This window comes from Neospora caninum, chromosome VIII (assembly GCF_000208865.1).
Source record: "Neospora caninum Liverpool complete genome, chromosome VIII".
Taxonomy (NCBI): domain Eukaryota; phylum Apicomplexa; class Conoidasida; order Eucoccidiorida; family Sarcocystidae; genus Neospora; species Neospora caninum.
The window spans coordinates 5458978-5471953 of record NC_018395.1 but is presented as its reverse complement, the minus strand read 5'-3'; the positions used below and the strand labels follow the sequence as shown (position 1 = coordinate 5471953).

Below are 12976 nucleotides of genomic sequence, written 5' to 3'. Positions count from 1 at the left end.
AACGGAGAGCGCACGGGTCTCCCGCGGAAGCCGCGTCTTTTCCCTTGGGTTCCTGCTTTGGAAACGGAAGGGGCGAAGCGAAAAACGCCTCACCGCAGGCCAGAAAAAAGCCGGAAAAGGCGACCCGAAAGAGCCGTGCGTCTTGTACTTTCGAAACCCCCAGTCTTCTACCGGTGCGTCCCGTTCATCGTTCTCTCGGCTGCGCACCGCCTTCTTCCCCTCTCTGCTCTTCGTGCTTCGGGTGTGTGCCATCCTCTTCACTTTCTGCAACGAAGCTCTCCGAAGCAGAGGATCGACGAAATCCTAAACCGCCCTCAAAAAGGCTTGGACCCGTTTTTCGCCTGGAAAGGCGAAATCTGGAACCGCGCCTTCCGCCACTCCGTCTCTTCTCTCTCGCGTTTCCCTCGGCCTCTTCAACCGGTTACTTTTTTCCGTGAAATCCTCGAAAGAGAGGATGCATGGACGTGACGTCCGAGCCTCCACTCCGCCCAGCGCGCTTGCCGCCGCGGCCGCCGGGCCGTGCGCCGTAGGAAGGCCCTCCATCGCCTGAAAGAGGCAGAAAAAAAAGGTTCGCGAGAACGACGCGGGCGTGAAAAAGCGCGCACACTGAAGGCAAAAAACTCCACTTTTCCTGTGTTTGGACGGACGTCGACGACGCACAAAAGACCTGACAAAGACGACACGCAGCGGCCAGGTCGACTTCTGCCTGTACATGGAGGTTCTCTCCCCGGGTCTCGTTCCCCGTTCCTGCTGTTTGGTGTGTTGCCTCTCCAGTCGCGCTTACCGGCAAGTCTCGCTAGGCTTCCTTGCATATGTACATGCGGCGGGTCCCCGAATCCGCGAAGACTTTCCCCGAAACCCTCAAGTTGGCCTTCGTCACTGCCGCCCCACCCTTCACGCCCCGCTCTCGAACTGCCTCCAAAAAGATGCGCCCGGTCCCCGGCGACAGAGAGCATCGGGCGTGACGCATCGTCTCCATCGTCGTCCAGCGTGATGTCGTTGTCATCAGACGCCAGAATGTCCGTCAAAATCTCTCGCTGTCTCTGCGCGTCCCCGTAAATCAACTTTTCCGGCTCCAGCGGCAAGTCGCGACTGTGAATCACTTTGTACGCGTAGCCCTAGAGAGAACGCAGACGCAGAGGCGAAACAACTGACAGACAATCGACGGAAACGAGGCCGCAAACAAAGCCAGGGAGAAAGCGGCGAATAGCAGACGCAAACACATTTGTACAGGAAAGATACGTCTATGGAGATTCACGCACCGAGAAACAGATGTAGTAAAGACGGACACACGTTTACTCTTCCCAACCCCTTCGAAATGAAGTCCGCGACGGTTGGCGTAGAGAGCGAACCGCCTGAGCATATATACAGATAGATGTGTCAAGTCCACAGCTCTCGTCCGCCAGGAGTTTTCTGTCCCTCGCTAGAAAGCGGAGAAATCCCGTTTTGCACAAAAAGCGCGACGGGGCTCCGGCCTCTCGACTTGAGCCTCTCCGAACCGTCGCCCGCGCGCGTTATGTGCTGGTTTTGCTTTTTGCCTTCTTTCTCTGCCTTCACGGGCCCGTTCTGCCCACCTGGTCAATGATGAACTGCTGCCGTTTGTCAGCGTACACCATCTCCAGCGTATCCTTCGATATGAGAGAGTAAAAGAAGGCATTGAAGTTCTCGCCTTCGTCCCCCGCCTGAGGCTTCGCGCGCAGAATTCGCCCCAGACGCTGGGCTTCTTGTCGCCTGCACAAGAGAGGCGGCAGAGAGTGCGCAGACGAACGACGTGAATGCCGCAAAGACCAGAAAACCGCGGCAGGTAAACGTGTGCGCTGGCCCAGAAGAGAGCCAAGAAAGAATCGCGCCTTTCAAACCGCTTCGGCCTTCCGAAGCGGAACCTCCACCGGTCTCAGGAGTAACCCGTCCCGCGGCATCATCGGAGAGTCCGTCTCCCGGCAGCCTGCATGCACACCCCGTGCGCCTCGCAAGGGCGTCTCCTTGGTGTTGGCTTCGACTTCTTTCAAGCAACATCCATGTTTCAAAGAGCTCCGAGCGGGGAACCGGCACCGAGCTCCAACGAAGAAGAGACAGCCGCAGAGAAAGCGACGCACCGGCGTTTCGTCGATGGGCCCTCTCTGATGGAGAGGCGCGAAAGAACCGCGAACGCCGCGCACAGATACACCCCGCCAGGCGGTGCCCGCCACGGAAGAGTCGCAGCCTTCCAGCAGGCCAGGTTGTGCGTGTGTGGGGCTCACCGTGACGCGAAATTGAAGGAGATTTGAATGACGACATTGGCGCAAGGAATGTCGATGGCGTTGTCTCCCACCTTTGAGAGAAACAGCGAGTTGAAGGTCGACTCGTGCTGAAGGCCGGACAGACAGGAACCCAACACTCTCCGGTCGTCCGCCTGGCGCGCCTCTCGATCGCTCGGCTCTGAGTGGGCTACCTCAGAGTGCGCCTTCGCTCGAGGAGAGGCCCGCGGATGACGCGCCGCCCTGTCCCGGCCGTCGGGGCCGAGCCGTGTTGCAACCTGCGGGCGTCCTCTCCACTCCCCCTTCCACGCCGGCACTCGACTACGACCCGCGCGCGCCTCTCGCAAAAAACGTTTGCGGCCTTTGCGAAAATGTGGAAACCGGAGCGCACAGACCTCCGGGCTGAAGGGGACGGGAACGCGGAAAGCGAGCGCTGCAGTCCGGGCTACTCGGCGCAGTAGCGCGGGTGGAAAGGTTCCAGGCCACGCTTCCGACCCAGTCCGCTGCTCGCCACTTCTCCGTCCTTCTCCCTCTGGCCTGTTTTTGTCTCTCCCCCGTTTCGTACGCATGCGGGCCTAACTACCAGCAGCTTTCCTTTCGCTGGGACGCACTCCTCTAGACCGGTAACTATGCGAGAAACCAGCGCGCGTTCAAGTACGGGGCATATCGAGACAGCTGAGAGACGTTCGAGCGCACCCGTGGGGGCTGAGTCCCCGCAGGAGACAGAGGGGGTGCCTGTCGGGTTCGGCGATCTTCTCGCGACGCCTACCTTGAATTTATTTAGGATGGCAACGCGTTCGACGGCGCTGACCTGGCCGTAGATGAAGGGGCGGTTCAGCGCCTTCGCCGTGTGCAAGAGCGCAAAGACGTTGTCGCTGAAAACCAGAACCTTGTCGCCGCGAGCCTCGTGGTAGCGCAGCAGCCACTCGCACGTCATCAGCTTCGTAGGGTTACACACCCACAACTTGCGCTGCTTGGCATGTGAGCACTGTTCGAAAACAGAGAGAAGAGAAAAGGATCGAGGAAAGCGAGAGACGAGTTACCATCCACAAACAGAAAGAAAAGGCATCCAAAAACAGAAAGAGAAGGCGAGAGGGGGAAGGGGCGGCGGAAAGGAGAGGAGAGCAGGAGAGCCAAGGAGAGGAAAGGGAAGGACAGGACAGGCGAGACCAGGAGAGAAACGAAGGGAAGCAAACCGCCGACTGAGCTCAGAGAATGTCAGAGTGTGAGAGAGAAAAGAATCTTACTCGCAAATACTCGCGGTAGAAATCGGCAGTCATTGGACACCAGACCTCTTGACATGAGACGCGCGCGAGAAAGCCCTGGAGGAGGAAAGAAAGGCAATAGCTCAGAACACAGAGCACTGCAGAAAAGAATGAAAACAGTCGACGCCTGACCGACGCACTGGACACCACCCCTTTGAAAACAAGCAGCGACATGCGAGAGACGAAAAAAAAAGAGGCGAAACCAAGGTGGAGAGAGGCACGGCTATCCCGTTTGTTTGCCCGGGACGAGAAAGCATCTTTTCCTGGAATCGCCTCGCGGGTGTACCTGGTCCTGAAGTTCGATCCAGTTCGCCTCGAAGAGTTTCGGGCCGATCAGCCACTGCAGATCCTTGATGAGATCATCTTCGCGAACGAGGGTTGCAGTGAGGCCGAGTCGGCAGTGACTCCTGCAGAGGCACAGAAAAGCGCTCGAGACTGTTCAGGAATGCGCTGTACCAGACACGCATAGGGACGCGTTCTTTAACTGGTAATGCAGGGATCGAATTGTGCAAAACTTCGCTAGGTACTGAGAGAAACGCACGAGTCCCCAACGCGAACGCGAACGTCGTGTGCGGGGCGAAAACCTCTCCGTCTCTTTGCGCATCTGGAAGGGCTTGGTCTCCGCAGCGGAAGCCCCGCGAAAAACCTCGAACGGGAGAGACACGCGCGAGCTCTCTTGTGCCCATGTGGATCCCTCCAATGCTCGGCGCGTCTTCGCCTTCGCCTCGTCTCGCGCTTAAGCTGAACCTTCCCCCACACCGACCAGGAGGTCATCGATATCCAGCGCCGTGCAAAGAAGCAAAGAGACAGTTGTGCTCCCATGGGACGCATGGCCGCCGCTTTTTCGCGTCCGTGCGCGTGAGAGAGCGGCCCGAGGACGGTTTTTTCACTCACTTGACGAGGTCGTTGATGCGTCGAAAGGCGGGCGCCGGCGCGAACTGGACTTCGTCGAAAATTAAGAGCCCCCACTCCCGCTCGCGAATCTGCTGCATAATTCGCTCCGCAGCCAAACTTCTGCGGCCGCTGAAAGCAAGCATCGTGTACGTGCTGACGAGAACGCCCGCCTCGTCGACTGGCCAGAGCGTCTGCGTACCGCACGCAACAACACACAAACGGACTGCAGCAGTAGAAAGACGGAGACAAAGGAATCTGCAGTAGTAGACGGCAGGCACCTAGAGATCTGTAGTAGTAGTAGTAGTAAACAGAGAGATCTGTAGTAGTGGACGACAGAAACACAGATATCTGTCGTAGTAGAAGGGAGAGAGACAGAGATATCTGTGGTGGTATAAAGCAGAGACAGAGGGACCTGTGGAACAAGACACCGCGAAGGCGAGGACGAGGTATAGAAGGAGAGAGGCAGGGCATAGCGTGCAGAACGACGGAAGAACGCCATATGTTCGGATGGCGGAATGAGACGCTTGCGGAGAAGACGCCGGAGACGAACAGACGCAGAGGGGAAACGCCAGGCAGAGGGGTGGACGCATCGGGAAGCCGCTTTGCGCGTGAGAAGAAGCGAGTGCTAATACCTGCTTCGTTTCCGCAGTGAGAGTGAGCAGCCGAGAAGAATCAATAGTCGTGTACTCCTCGAATTGCTTTCTCCACTGGTCGACTGCCACTGCACTAGTCGTTAAAACCATGACGGACTTTCGGAGCGTGCATGCAGCCGTGATCCCTGAGGAGCGAGAGGAAAGACAGAGATGCGTGCACGAGGAAGAACGGGGCAGTGACACACAGAGCTCTACGACAGAACGAAGGTAAGAAGGGACACGTATACAAGCAAGCGGAGGAGAGACGCCGTAAAGAAAAAACGTTCGAAGGCGCGAAAGAGGCAGGCGAACCAGAAAGCCGGAAACGTGGGGCGCCGAAAACTTCGGCAACAACGCCCCACCCACAGCCAAGCCCGAGCAGCAGGCTTTTGCTCGTCACACAATGGTTCAAATGCTCTTTTTTCCCGTCTCTTCTTTTCGCCTCGGACCGCAGTCTCCGACCGCCAGCAGGCTCCGCGTCTTGCGCTTTATCTCTCTCATTGTCTCTCTTCCCCTCCATCTCACTGTCTCCCTCTCCGAGTCTCTAGCTTCCCGAGTTGGTTCTGTGCGACACTCTTTCTTCTCCGCATGCGCCGCTGGCGTCACCGATCCGTGTCTCGAGCAGGCTTACGCTTCTTGGGGGCGTTCCTTTCCCATTTGAGCCTGCTCTCCGGTGCTCGCGTTTCCGCAGTCTCTCCACCCCTTCGTTGCGGGCCCTCGCCCCCCGTAGACCTCCGCGACTCACCTGTTAACGTTTTTCCCGCACCGCAAGGCAGGACGATGATGCCGGAACGTGCGCGGCCGTTGCTGAACATCTTCCGTAGAGCGCGCTCTTGGTAGTATCTGCCACAGAAGCCAGCAAACGCTCGCGAACCCGATTTTGTTTCCCAATACCCTCCGACGAGGGACGACTCCAAACATGGCAACGGCGCGGCTAAACATGCATACACACGTACACGCATCTATACACATTCCTATTCATATATATATATATATATACGTATACGCACATGTAGGTCTGGACATATATATATATATATATATACATATACATATATATGCATATATACACATCCATGCCGTTTAGAGTTTAGGCATCCATGTAAATACCTATGCATATACAAATAAGGGCACCCGTAAATGCATATAGACATGTATATGTGTACATATATGCCTATAGGGTCGATGCCCGGGTACCGATCCCGACGTTTTTTCGCATTTTCGTTTTCCTACCGGATTTTCGTGCTGGACTTGAGGAGAAGTGACGAGAGATTCTTGTTGGTTTTGTCCCGGCGGAAGTCGTACTCATTCAGCAGCGGTCGATGCATGCTCTCGACGGAAACGCGCTTCACTTCTTCGACGCGGTCGCTGCTCACTTGGAAGGAGAACACCTGCGACGAGAAACGACAGCAGAGAAAAGGTGAGGAGAAAACGAAGGCAAAACAGGGGCAGAACTGGAGAAACGGCGAGACGGCACACTGCTGGGACACCCAGCCCTCGTCCTCACGACGATTCGAAAGATGAGAACCCACGCCGGCTGCGCTGGCGAAGAGAGAAGGCGCTCAGTCCCCCTCGGGAAGGCAGATGGAGAACCCAAACGGGAACCGAAAAAGTGGAGACGCGCTAGACCACACACGCGCGACACAGAGCTCTCCCCTCCTCAGAGCCAAAGACGAACAGAGCGAAAGCGAAAAGAGCGGAAGACCAAAAGAGCGAAAGGGAAAAGAGCGGAAGACAAAAGAGCGAAAGGGAAAAGCGGAACCGACCTGTCGAGCTTGAGCCGTCGTCTTCTTCCGCTTTGCACTGTCTCCGTCTTCGGTAGGTGCGGCACTCGCGGCGGCCGCGTGGGTAGACGCTAGAGATCCCTGCGGGCCTCGCCCTTCCTCGCCCCGCGTGTCCTGCCTTCCGTCCTCTCGCGGTCTCTTGCGTGTCTCCGACGTCGGCGTTTCCACGTCGGAGGTTCCACGCGCTGAGGCTCCAGGCGTCGGATCGCCAGCGACCGCGGTCGCGGCGGTGTCTCCTTGCGCCGCGGCGCTCCCCGGGCCCGGCAGGTCCGCGGTGGGAGTCTCCTCGTCGCGCTCCGTGACCGGAAAGGCCAGCTGCGAGGCGTCGAGAGTCGGCGCATTGGCGATGACGTACAGGCCATCGTTGCCGGCAGGAACCGGCGGTTTCAGAAGAGAAGCGTTGAGCGAGGCAGGGACGGGAGCGGCAAGTTGCGCCTGCGCGAGATCTGGGCGGCGGTGGGCGACCGCAGAACTTCGGATGAGAGGATTCGATAGCAAGTAGTCCAGTTCCTTCTTCTCGGCGGACTCGATGTAGTACTTGTTTTCATTCAAAACCAGTTTCACCTAAACCAGCACAGAGATCAGCAGTGGTACACCTATGTGCTCCTCGTTTTTCGGAACTAGCGCTCCCCCCGCTCTCGTGGATCTTCTCCCGCGTCTACCCCCCGTGACTTCTGCTCTCTCTGCAGCATCTTTCTTCCCTCTGCCTGCGCGCCCTTGATCTGTCTTCTCCCCGTCGGAAGCTCCTCCTCTCCCCTAGTGCGCGGCCTCACCTTGCCGAAGGCGGAGGCGACCTTCTGGATTTGAACCACCAAGTCCTCGGGAATTGCATTTTTGCTGAACTTCTCCAGATTCAAAATCATGTCTTCGCACGAGAGCCCAATGCTGATGCCGGCGTACAAGGAAAAGATGGTAATCTGGACACAGCAAAAAACGCACCAAACACCACGATCTCTCTTCTCCCCCTTGCATCCATCTCCCTTGCCTCCTCTCGGTGCCCTCACTGTCATTCTCTTTCGCATTTATCGTTCTCTCTTTCTCGTTCTCTCTTTCTCTTCCTCTCGTTCTCTCTTTCTCTTCTTCTCTTTCTCTTCCTCTCTTTCTCTCTTTCTCTCTTTCTCTCCACCCCTCTCTCCTCCCTCGCGTGACTCTTTCCCCTCCATCGCTTTCTCTCTTCCCCTATCTCGCGTCGTTCTTGTCCTTCTTCCGGCACACGCGCGCCGCGCCCGCCGCTGCGCACCTGGAACTCGTGGACGAAGTCCCCGCGACAGATCGGCTCCGCCATTGTGAGGAGGAGTTCGTTCGCCTGCCTGCTCGCGGCGGAGAACGTCTCGAGGAGAATGGACCCATCCTGACAGACCCAGAGAGGCCGGTGTGCGTGGTCGGCTTTCAGCGAGAGCTTCGAGCCGTAGTCCCGAAATCCGCCGACGCCGAGGCTCAAGCTATCTGCAGTCAGCGGCAAGTTCCCGTACACCCCGCCCTGTGCCGTCTCGCTCGGCCGCGTGTACGTATTCGGCGCCTTCGACGCAGCCTTCTCGGGACCCGCCGCGTCTCGAGGCAGTCCTGGAGAGAACGCGGCATGAGACGGAGCGTCTGCAAGCAGCGACGGAGGCTTCCACTCCTCGTCTTCAGGGTCGGGCCTCCGCGGTCGCCTCGGCAGAGCTTTCCCGAACGGGAACGGCGTCTCGTAGGAGAGATCGCCTGCACGGAACATCCCAGATTCCATCTCCCCGATCTAAAACGGAAGATCTCCACACAAGATAAAGTTTCTCTGACCCTGTGGCGGCTTCCCGTCCTGTTTCCTACAGCGGGTCTCTCCTCCCTTCTGCGTCGACGATCGTCCCTTTCTCTCGTGTGGCCCTTCTCTCTCTTCCTTTTCCTCGCTCCCTTTTCGTCCTCGCTCCCTTTTCGTCCTCGCTGTCTCGGTCGTGTTGTGTCCTCAGCGAGTAGCGAAGGAGAGGAGGCGCGCGCGGTCTTCTCGGCCGCCCCGCCTCTCGACCGGGTAGTGCCACGAAGAGCCTGCGGGGGCCGCGCGTATGCAGAGAGAAAAGGAGGGGAGAGAAGGTTGGGCGCGGCCTCGCCTCGGAGACGCAATGCGCGCGAGCGTCTCCCCTCCCTTTTCTTTCCTCCCAACAGTCGGGCACGCCCCTGCAGCCGCGCGCCTGCGAGGACAGCGGCGCCGAGCGAGGCGGATAACACCCCGCCTGTACAGTGAGCAGAGCCGCTTCGGAGAAAAAGGAAGCGAGAGGGATGCGAGCGAGACGGCAGGACCGCACAACCCGCAGGGGAAAAAGAAGGAAAAGGCGCATGCAGACACGTGGACGTTCTCGCGCGTGCGTCTCGGCAGGCAGGGACCGCCGAGACCCGACGGAAAGGGAGGTGAAAATATGCCAAAGACACTGGAGAAGGAAAGGAAAACGTAGGAGAACGAGACGCGCAGAAAACACTCGAAAGGAAGAAGAAGGCCGAGGAGCGTGGACAAGGCTAGTTCCTCGTCATCGATCTATTTTTTGAATGGAACGCGCGAGACAGACGAGCTCCTGAGGGGGAAGGCGAGCCCGTTTTCCAGAGAAAAACCAGGAAAGAAAAGAGAGTGGAGGGTTCTCCGTCGCAGCCCTTTTCTCTGTCCTTCTTCTCGTCTCTTTCTCTTCCCAAGCAGAATGCCCTTGCGAGCCCCAGCAATCGAAGAGCTTGCATCTACCGTTGAGTTGGCCCTGTGGCGCATGCAAAGGAATTCTTGGTGTGCTCGCCGCTCGACTTGTCGAGCCCGCTTTTCGCGGTTTCAACGAAAGAAGACAAATCGTTTTTTCTCTCTCTTCGCCCTGTGTGAGAGGCGACTGTCGTCGCGCCTCTTTTGCCTCCGTTTCGTTTCTCTCCCATTTCCGCGCCCTCGCCTCTCTGACTGCTTTCTACGGAACTTCGTGTCTTCTCTCCCTCCTCCGCTTCGATGCGCACGTGCACACGTCTAGCGAAACGAGGAAGAGCACGAGAAACAGAAAGCAAGGAGGGAGAACCAGAGAGAGAAAGAAAAAGAGGAGAGGAGGGACGAGACGGAAGAGGGACGGGGCGAGGCTAGTTGGAGTTGGAGGAAAGGACCAGGGAGGGGGTGACAGGCAGTTTGCGGAGAGAGGAGAAAAGGAGGGGGAGCTGTGGACGGCGATTGAGGAAACAGAGCCGCGAAGAAAGAAACGGAAACTGACAGAGAGGAGGCGACTCTGTCGTATGTTTTGCCGTGGAGACAAAACCGAGGAGAGAGGGAAACGTTATCTGAGGGTGTCTTGACGCTCTAGCTTTTCCGTGGACAACTGCTTTCTCTCTGCTGTTCCCTGTTTCCCATCTTGTCTCCCGAGAACATTCCAACGAAAAGTGACCTGTCGTCTTCCTCTCTTTGGTATACCTCCTCGCACATCCCACTTCGTCTCTCCTGTCTCTCTGCGTCTCTCCTCGCTCGCTGGTTCGGCAGTCCTGCGCCGTCTCCTCCACTGACGCTCAGAGGATTCTCTCTCCCCGCCTGCATCCTCCTCGCACTGTCCCCTTCCGTCCCCTCTCGCGACGAGGAAGAAAACAGAGGACGAAACGGAACGCGACGAGGCAGGGAAGAACGGCAGAGGCTGAGGCAGAAATGGCGAGTGCCGGTGAAGAAGCAAACGCAGAAGCGGGGCCCGTAAGAACGCCCATGTACCGACCTTGCAAGGAGACAGTCGGAGACAGCCTGAAACGCGAAGAAGGGCGAGAGAGAGAAGGCGATGACTGGCCTTGGGACCAGACGGATCTGCCTCATCTTCTTCGCCCTCCGCCGTGGCTCTGCGGCGAACCAGTCGTTTGTCCCTCGCCCTCGAAGAAAGGTGTTTTCCGCGGCGTTTTCTTCCAGAGAAAAAAAGTTAAATCCGTCGCAGAGGGGAGTCGGCGCACGCGTTCGCAAAGTTCCGTCTCCGCTGCGTGTCTCTGGGGCAGTGCAGCGGAAGCGTCGGATGCGACTTTGCGTCTTTCCTCTTCAGATGCCTCTTCCGAGGACAGCGAGAGCAGAGCCGGAGCGCGAGAGACACACGCAAGACACGACGAACGCCTGTGCGAGCATGGGGGGTCGCGCGACGAGAAAGACCGAGAAGGAAGCGCAGAGACAGAGAGCGGGAAGAGAGACACCAACCCCCGAGGAGACGCGGCAGGCGGGGCAGGACGGAGAGGAGCCCAGAGCCGCGAGCCGAACGGTCGCGCGGCACGGGACGGCCAGGAGACAAAGGAGACACGAGAGACAGCGGCGAGAACTGTGCGAAGCGCAGAGGGTTCGGAAGGAGAGCGGCGCCTGTGCGAAACGAGAGGCGGAGTCTCCCCGAGAAGTAGGCTTTCGGATCCGTGTGTGCTCCAACTGTCAGAGAAGCTGTGTGGCCTCCCTAAGGAGCGGGGAAGGGCGCCGAAGACGAAACGCGGAGAAGACAGGAAGGAAGATGGAAAAGGAGACAGGAAGGAAGATGGGAAAGGAGACAGGGAGGAAGATGGGAAAGGAGACAGGGAGGGAGAGAAGGAAATGAAGGGAGTCGCGTCTGTTCGGGGCATCCCCCGGACCGGGCGCGTCGGTCTTTGGCGAAGCGAGGCGGATCTGTCGCCTGCCTTTCTTCTGGCTTGCCTCCCCCCGCCGTCTGTTGTTTCTTCGCCCGGGTCGTCTTGCGCGCCTTCCTCTTTTCGAACGCGCAGAGTGAGGAGAAGGAGCGGTGCGAGCTCGCTGGAATCCGAAAGAAGCGGAGGCCCAGCGAGGAACTCAGTCTGGCTGCAGCGTCCTCTCGACGGCGACGAAACAGACGCATTTCCCGTTCTGCGTTGCTCCTGCTGCGGGCGCCCGGCGACGGAAGACGCCGAGGCAGTGAGCGAGCTTTCTTCCGCGTTCTCGAGCTCGGCTTTCGACAGCGATACGGCGAGGAACGTCTCGGTGCGGACGAGAGGGGACATCCGCTCCGGCGATTCCCCGCAGAGAACAGAGACTGCGCCTCGCGTGGCCTCAGACGGGGTTCCCCCGCAAGGTCTTTCTTTTGGAGACTCGGCGCGCAGAGGACCGGCAGTCGGGAGAGAAGGAGCGCACAACGGGAAACGCGGGACAGAGCGAGAGGGAGGGAGAGGGAAAGGAGGCGAGAGGGACGGAGGGAGAGAGAAAGGAAGCGCGAGGGACGGAGGGAGAGAGAAAGGAAGCGAGAGGGACGGAGGGAGAGGGAAAGGAAGCGAGAGGGACGGAGAGAGACAGGGCGGGAGGTCTGCAGTCCAGCGACAGAGAGGGAGCGCTGAGGGTGAGGTGGGCGATCGCAGTGAGGCTCCGAGGCAGAACCTGCGGCGAGCCCAGTCGGTGGCGGCAAGGCCGAGGCGTCAGCCGCGTTCTGGAAATGTGCGACACCGAGCCGGCTCTTTGCCGGGAGCGAGAGAAGAATTATGTGATCGGTCGTCTCCTGTCGTCTCCGCGGCGCCAGGGCAGAACAGGAACGAGAAAAACCGAGAGACCAGACGGCAGATTCCTCTTCCGCTCAGAGCCGACGCAGCGACGAACTGCATGTCTCTGCCAGCAGCCTCAATCTGTCCCGAAATCCACTCTGTCTCCTCTCCTTCTTTTTCTTGTTCTTGCGCTTCTCCGTCTTCTCCGTCTTCTTCCTCTTCTTCTTCTCGCCCTGGCGTGTCCTCTCCCAGTGAGTCTCGAGGCGCGCATCTTCCACTGGGGATTTTTCGGCCGAGACGCTCCCCCCCGTCTGACGCCCTGTCCTGCGTCTCCCATTTCCCTTTCTCTGGCAGGCGAGAGGAACTCAGCCGGAGAGAGACTGCATTGTCCGAGCGTCCGCCGGTTCGCTTGCCTGTCTCTGCTGTCGCTGTGCGCGTCGAGTCGGCGAAATGTCGGGAGACGAGAGCGACTCGGCTTCTTTCCCCCTTCGCTCGCGGCACACCGTGCGCCTGCCCCGAGAAGACTGGGGTTTTTGGGAGTCTCTCTCCAAGTGTGAAGCGAGGGGGGAGCAACGCCGTCCTCCCTTCGGCTGGAGTCCATCGAGAAGACTTTCGTGTCGAGAGGAAACGAAACGTCTCTCTGCGCGACCGAGGGACAGGACACGTGGCGACACATCGGCCCTTTTTGTCGGTTCCTCCCCTTCATGCTCGCTCCCCCTTCTGTTCTTTTCTCCCCTCGTCGTCGCCTG

The 12976-nt window shown here is 58.6% G+C and overlaps 1 protein-coding gene across 1 annotated transcript; it reads right to left on the bottom strand.

Annotated features, from left to right (window-relative positions):
- Positions 1-303: 303 nt before the first annotated feature.
- NCLIV_036860 (hypothetical protein) lies at positions 304-8538 on the bottom strand (the record flags this gene model as incomplete). The annotated part of the gene is made up of 14 exons (XM_003883887.1): positions 304-392; positions 785-1118; positions 1575-1731; positions 2241-2347; positions 3007-3225; positions 3485-3559; positions 3789-3909; positions 4397-4587; positions 5029-5174; positions 5774-5871; positions 6262-6419; positions 6795-7376; positions 7586-7729; positions 8053-8538. The coding sequence occupies 14 exons, from the start codon at positions 8536-8538 to the stop codon at positions 304-306; spliced, it is 2907 nt and encodes a 968-aa protein (XP_003883936.1).
- Positions 8539-12976: the final 4438 nt, after the last annotated feature.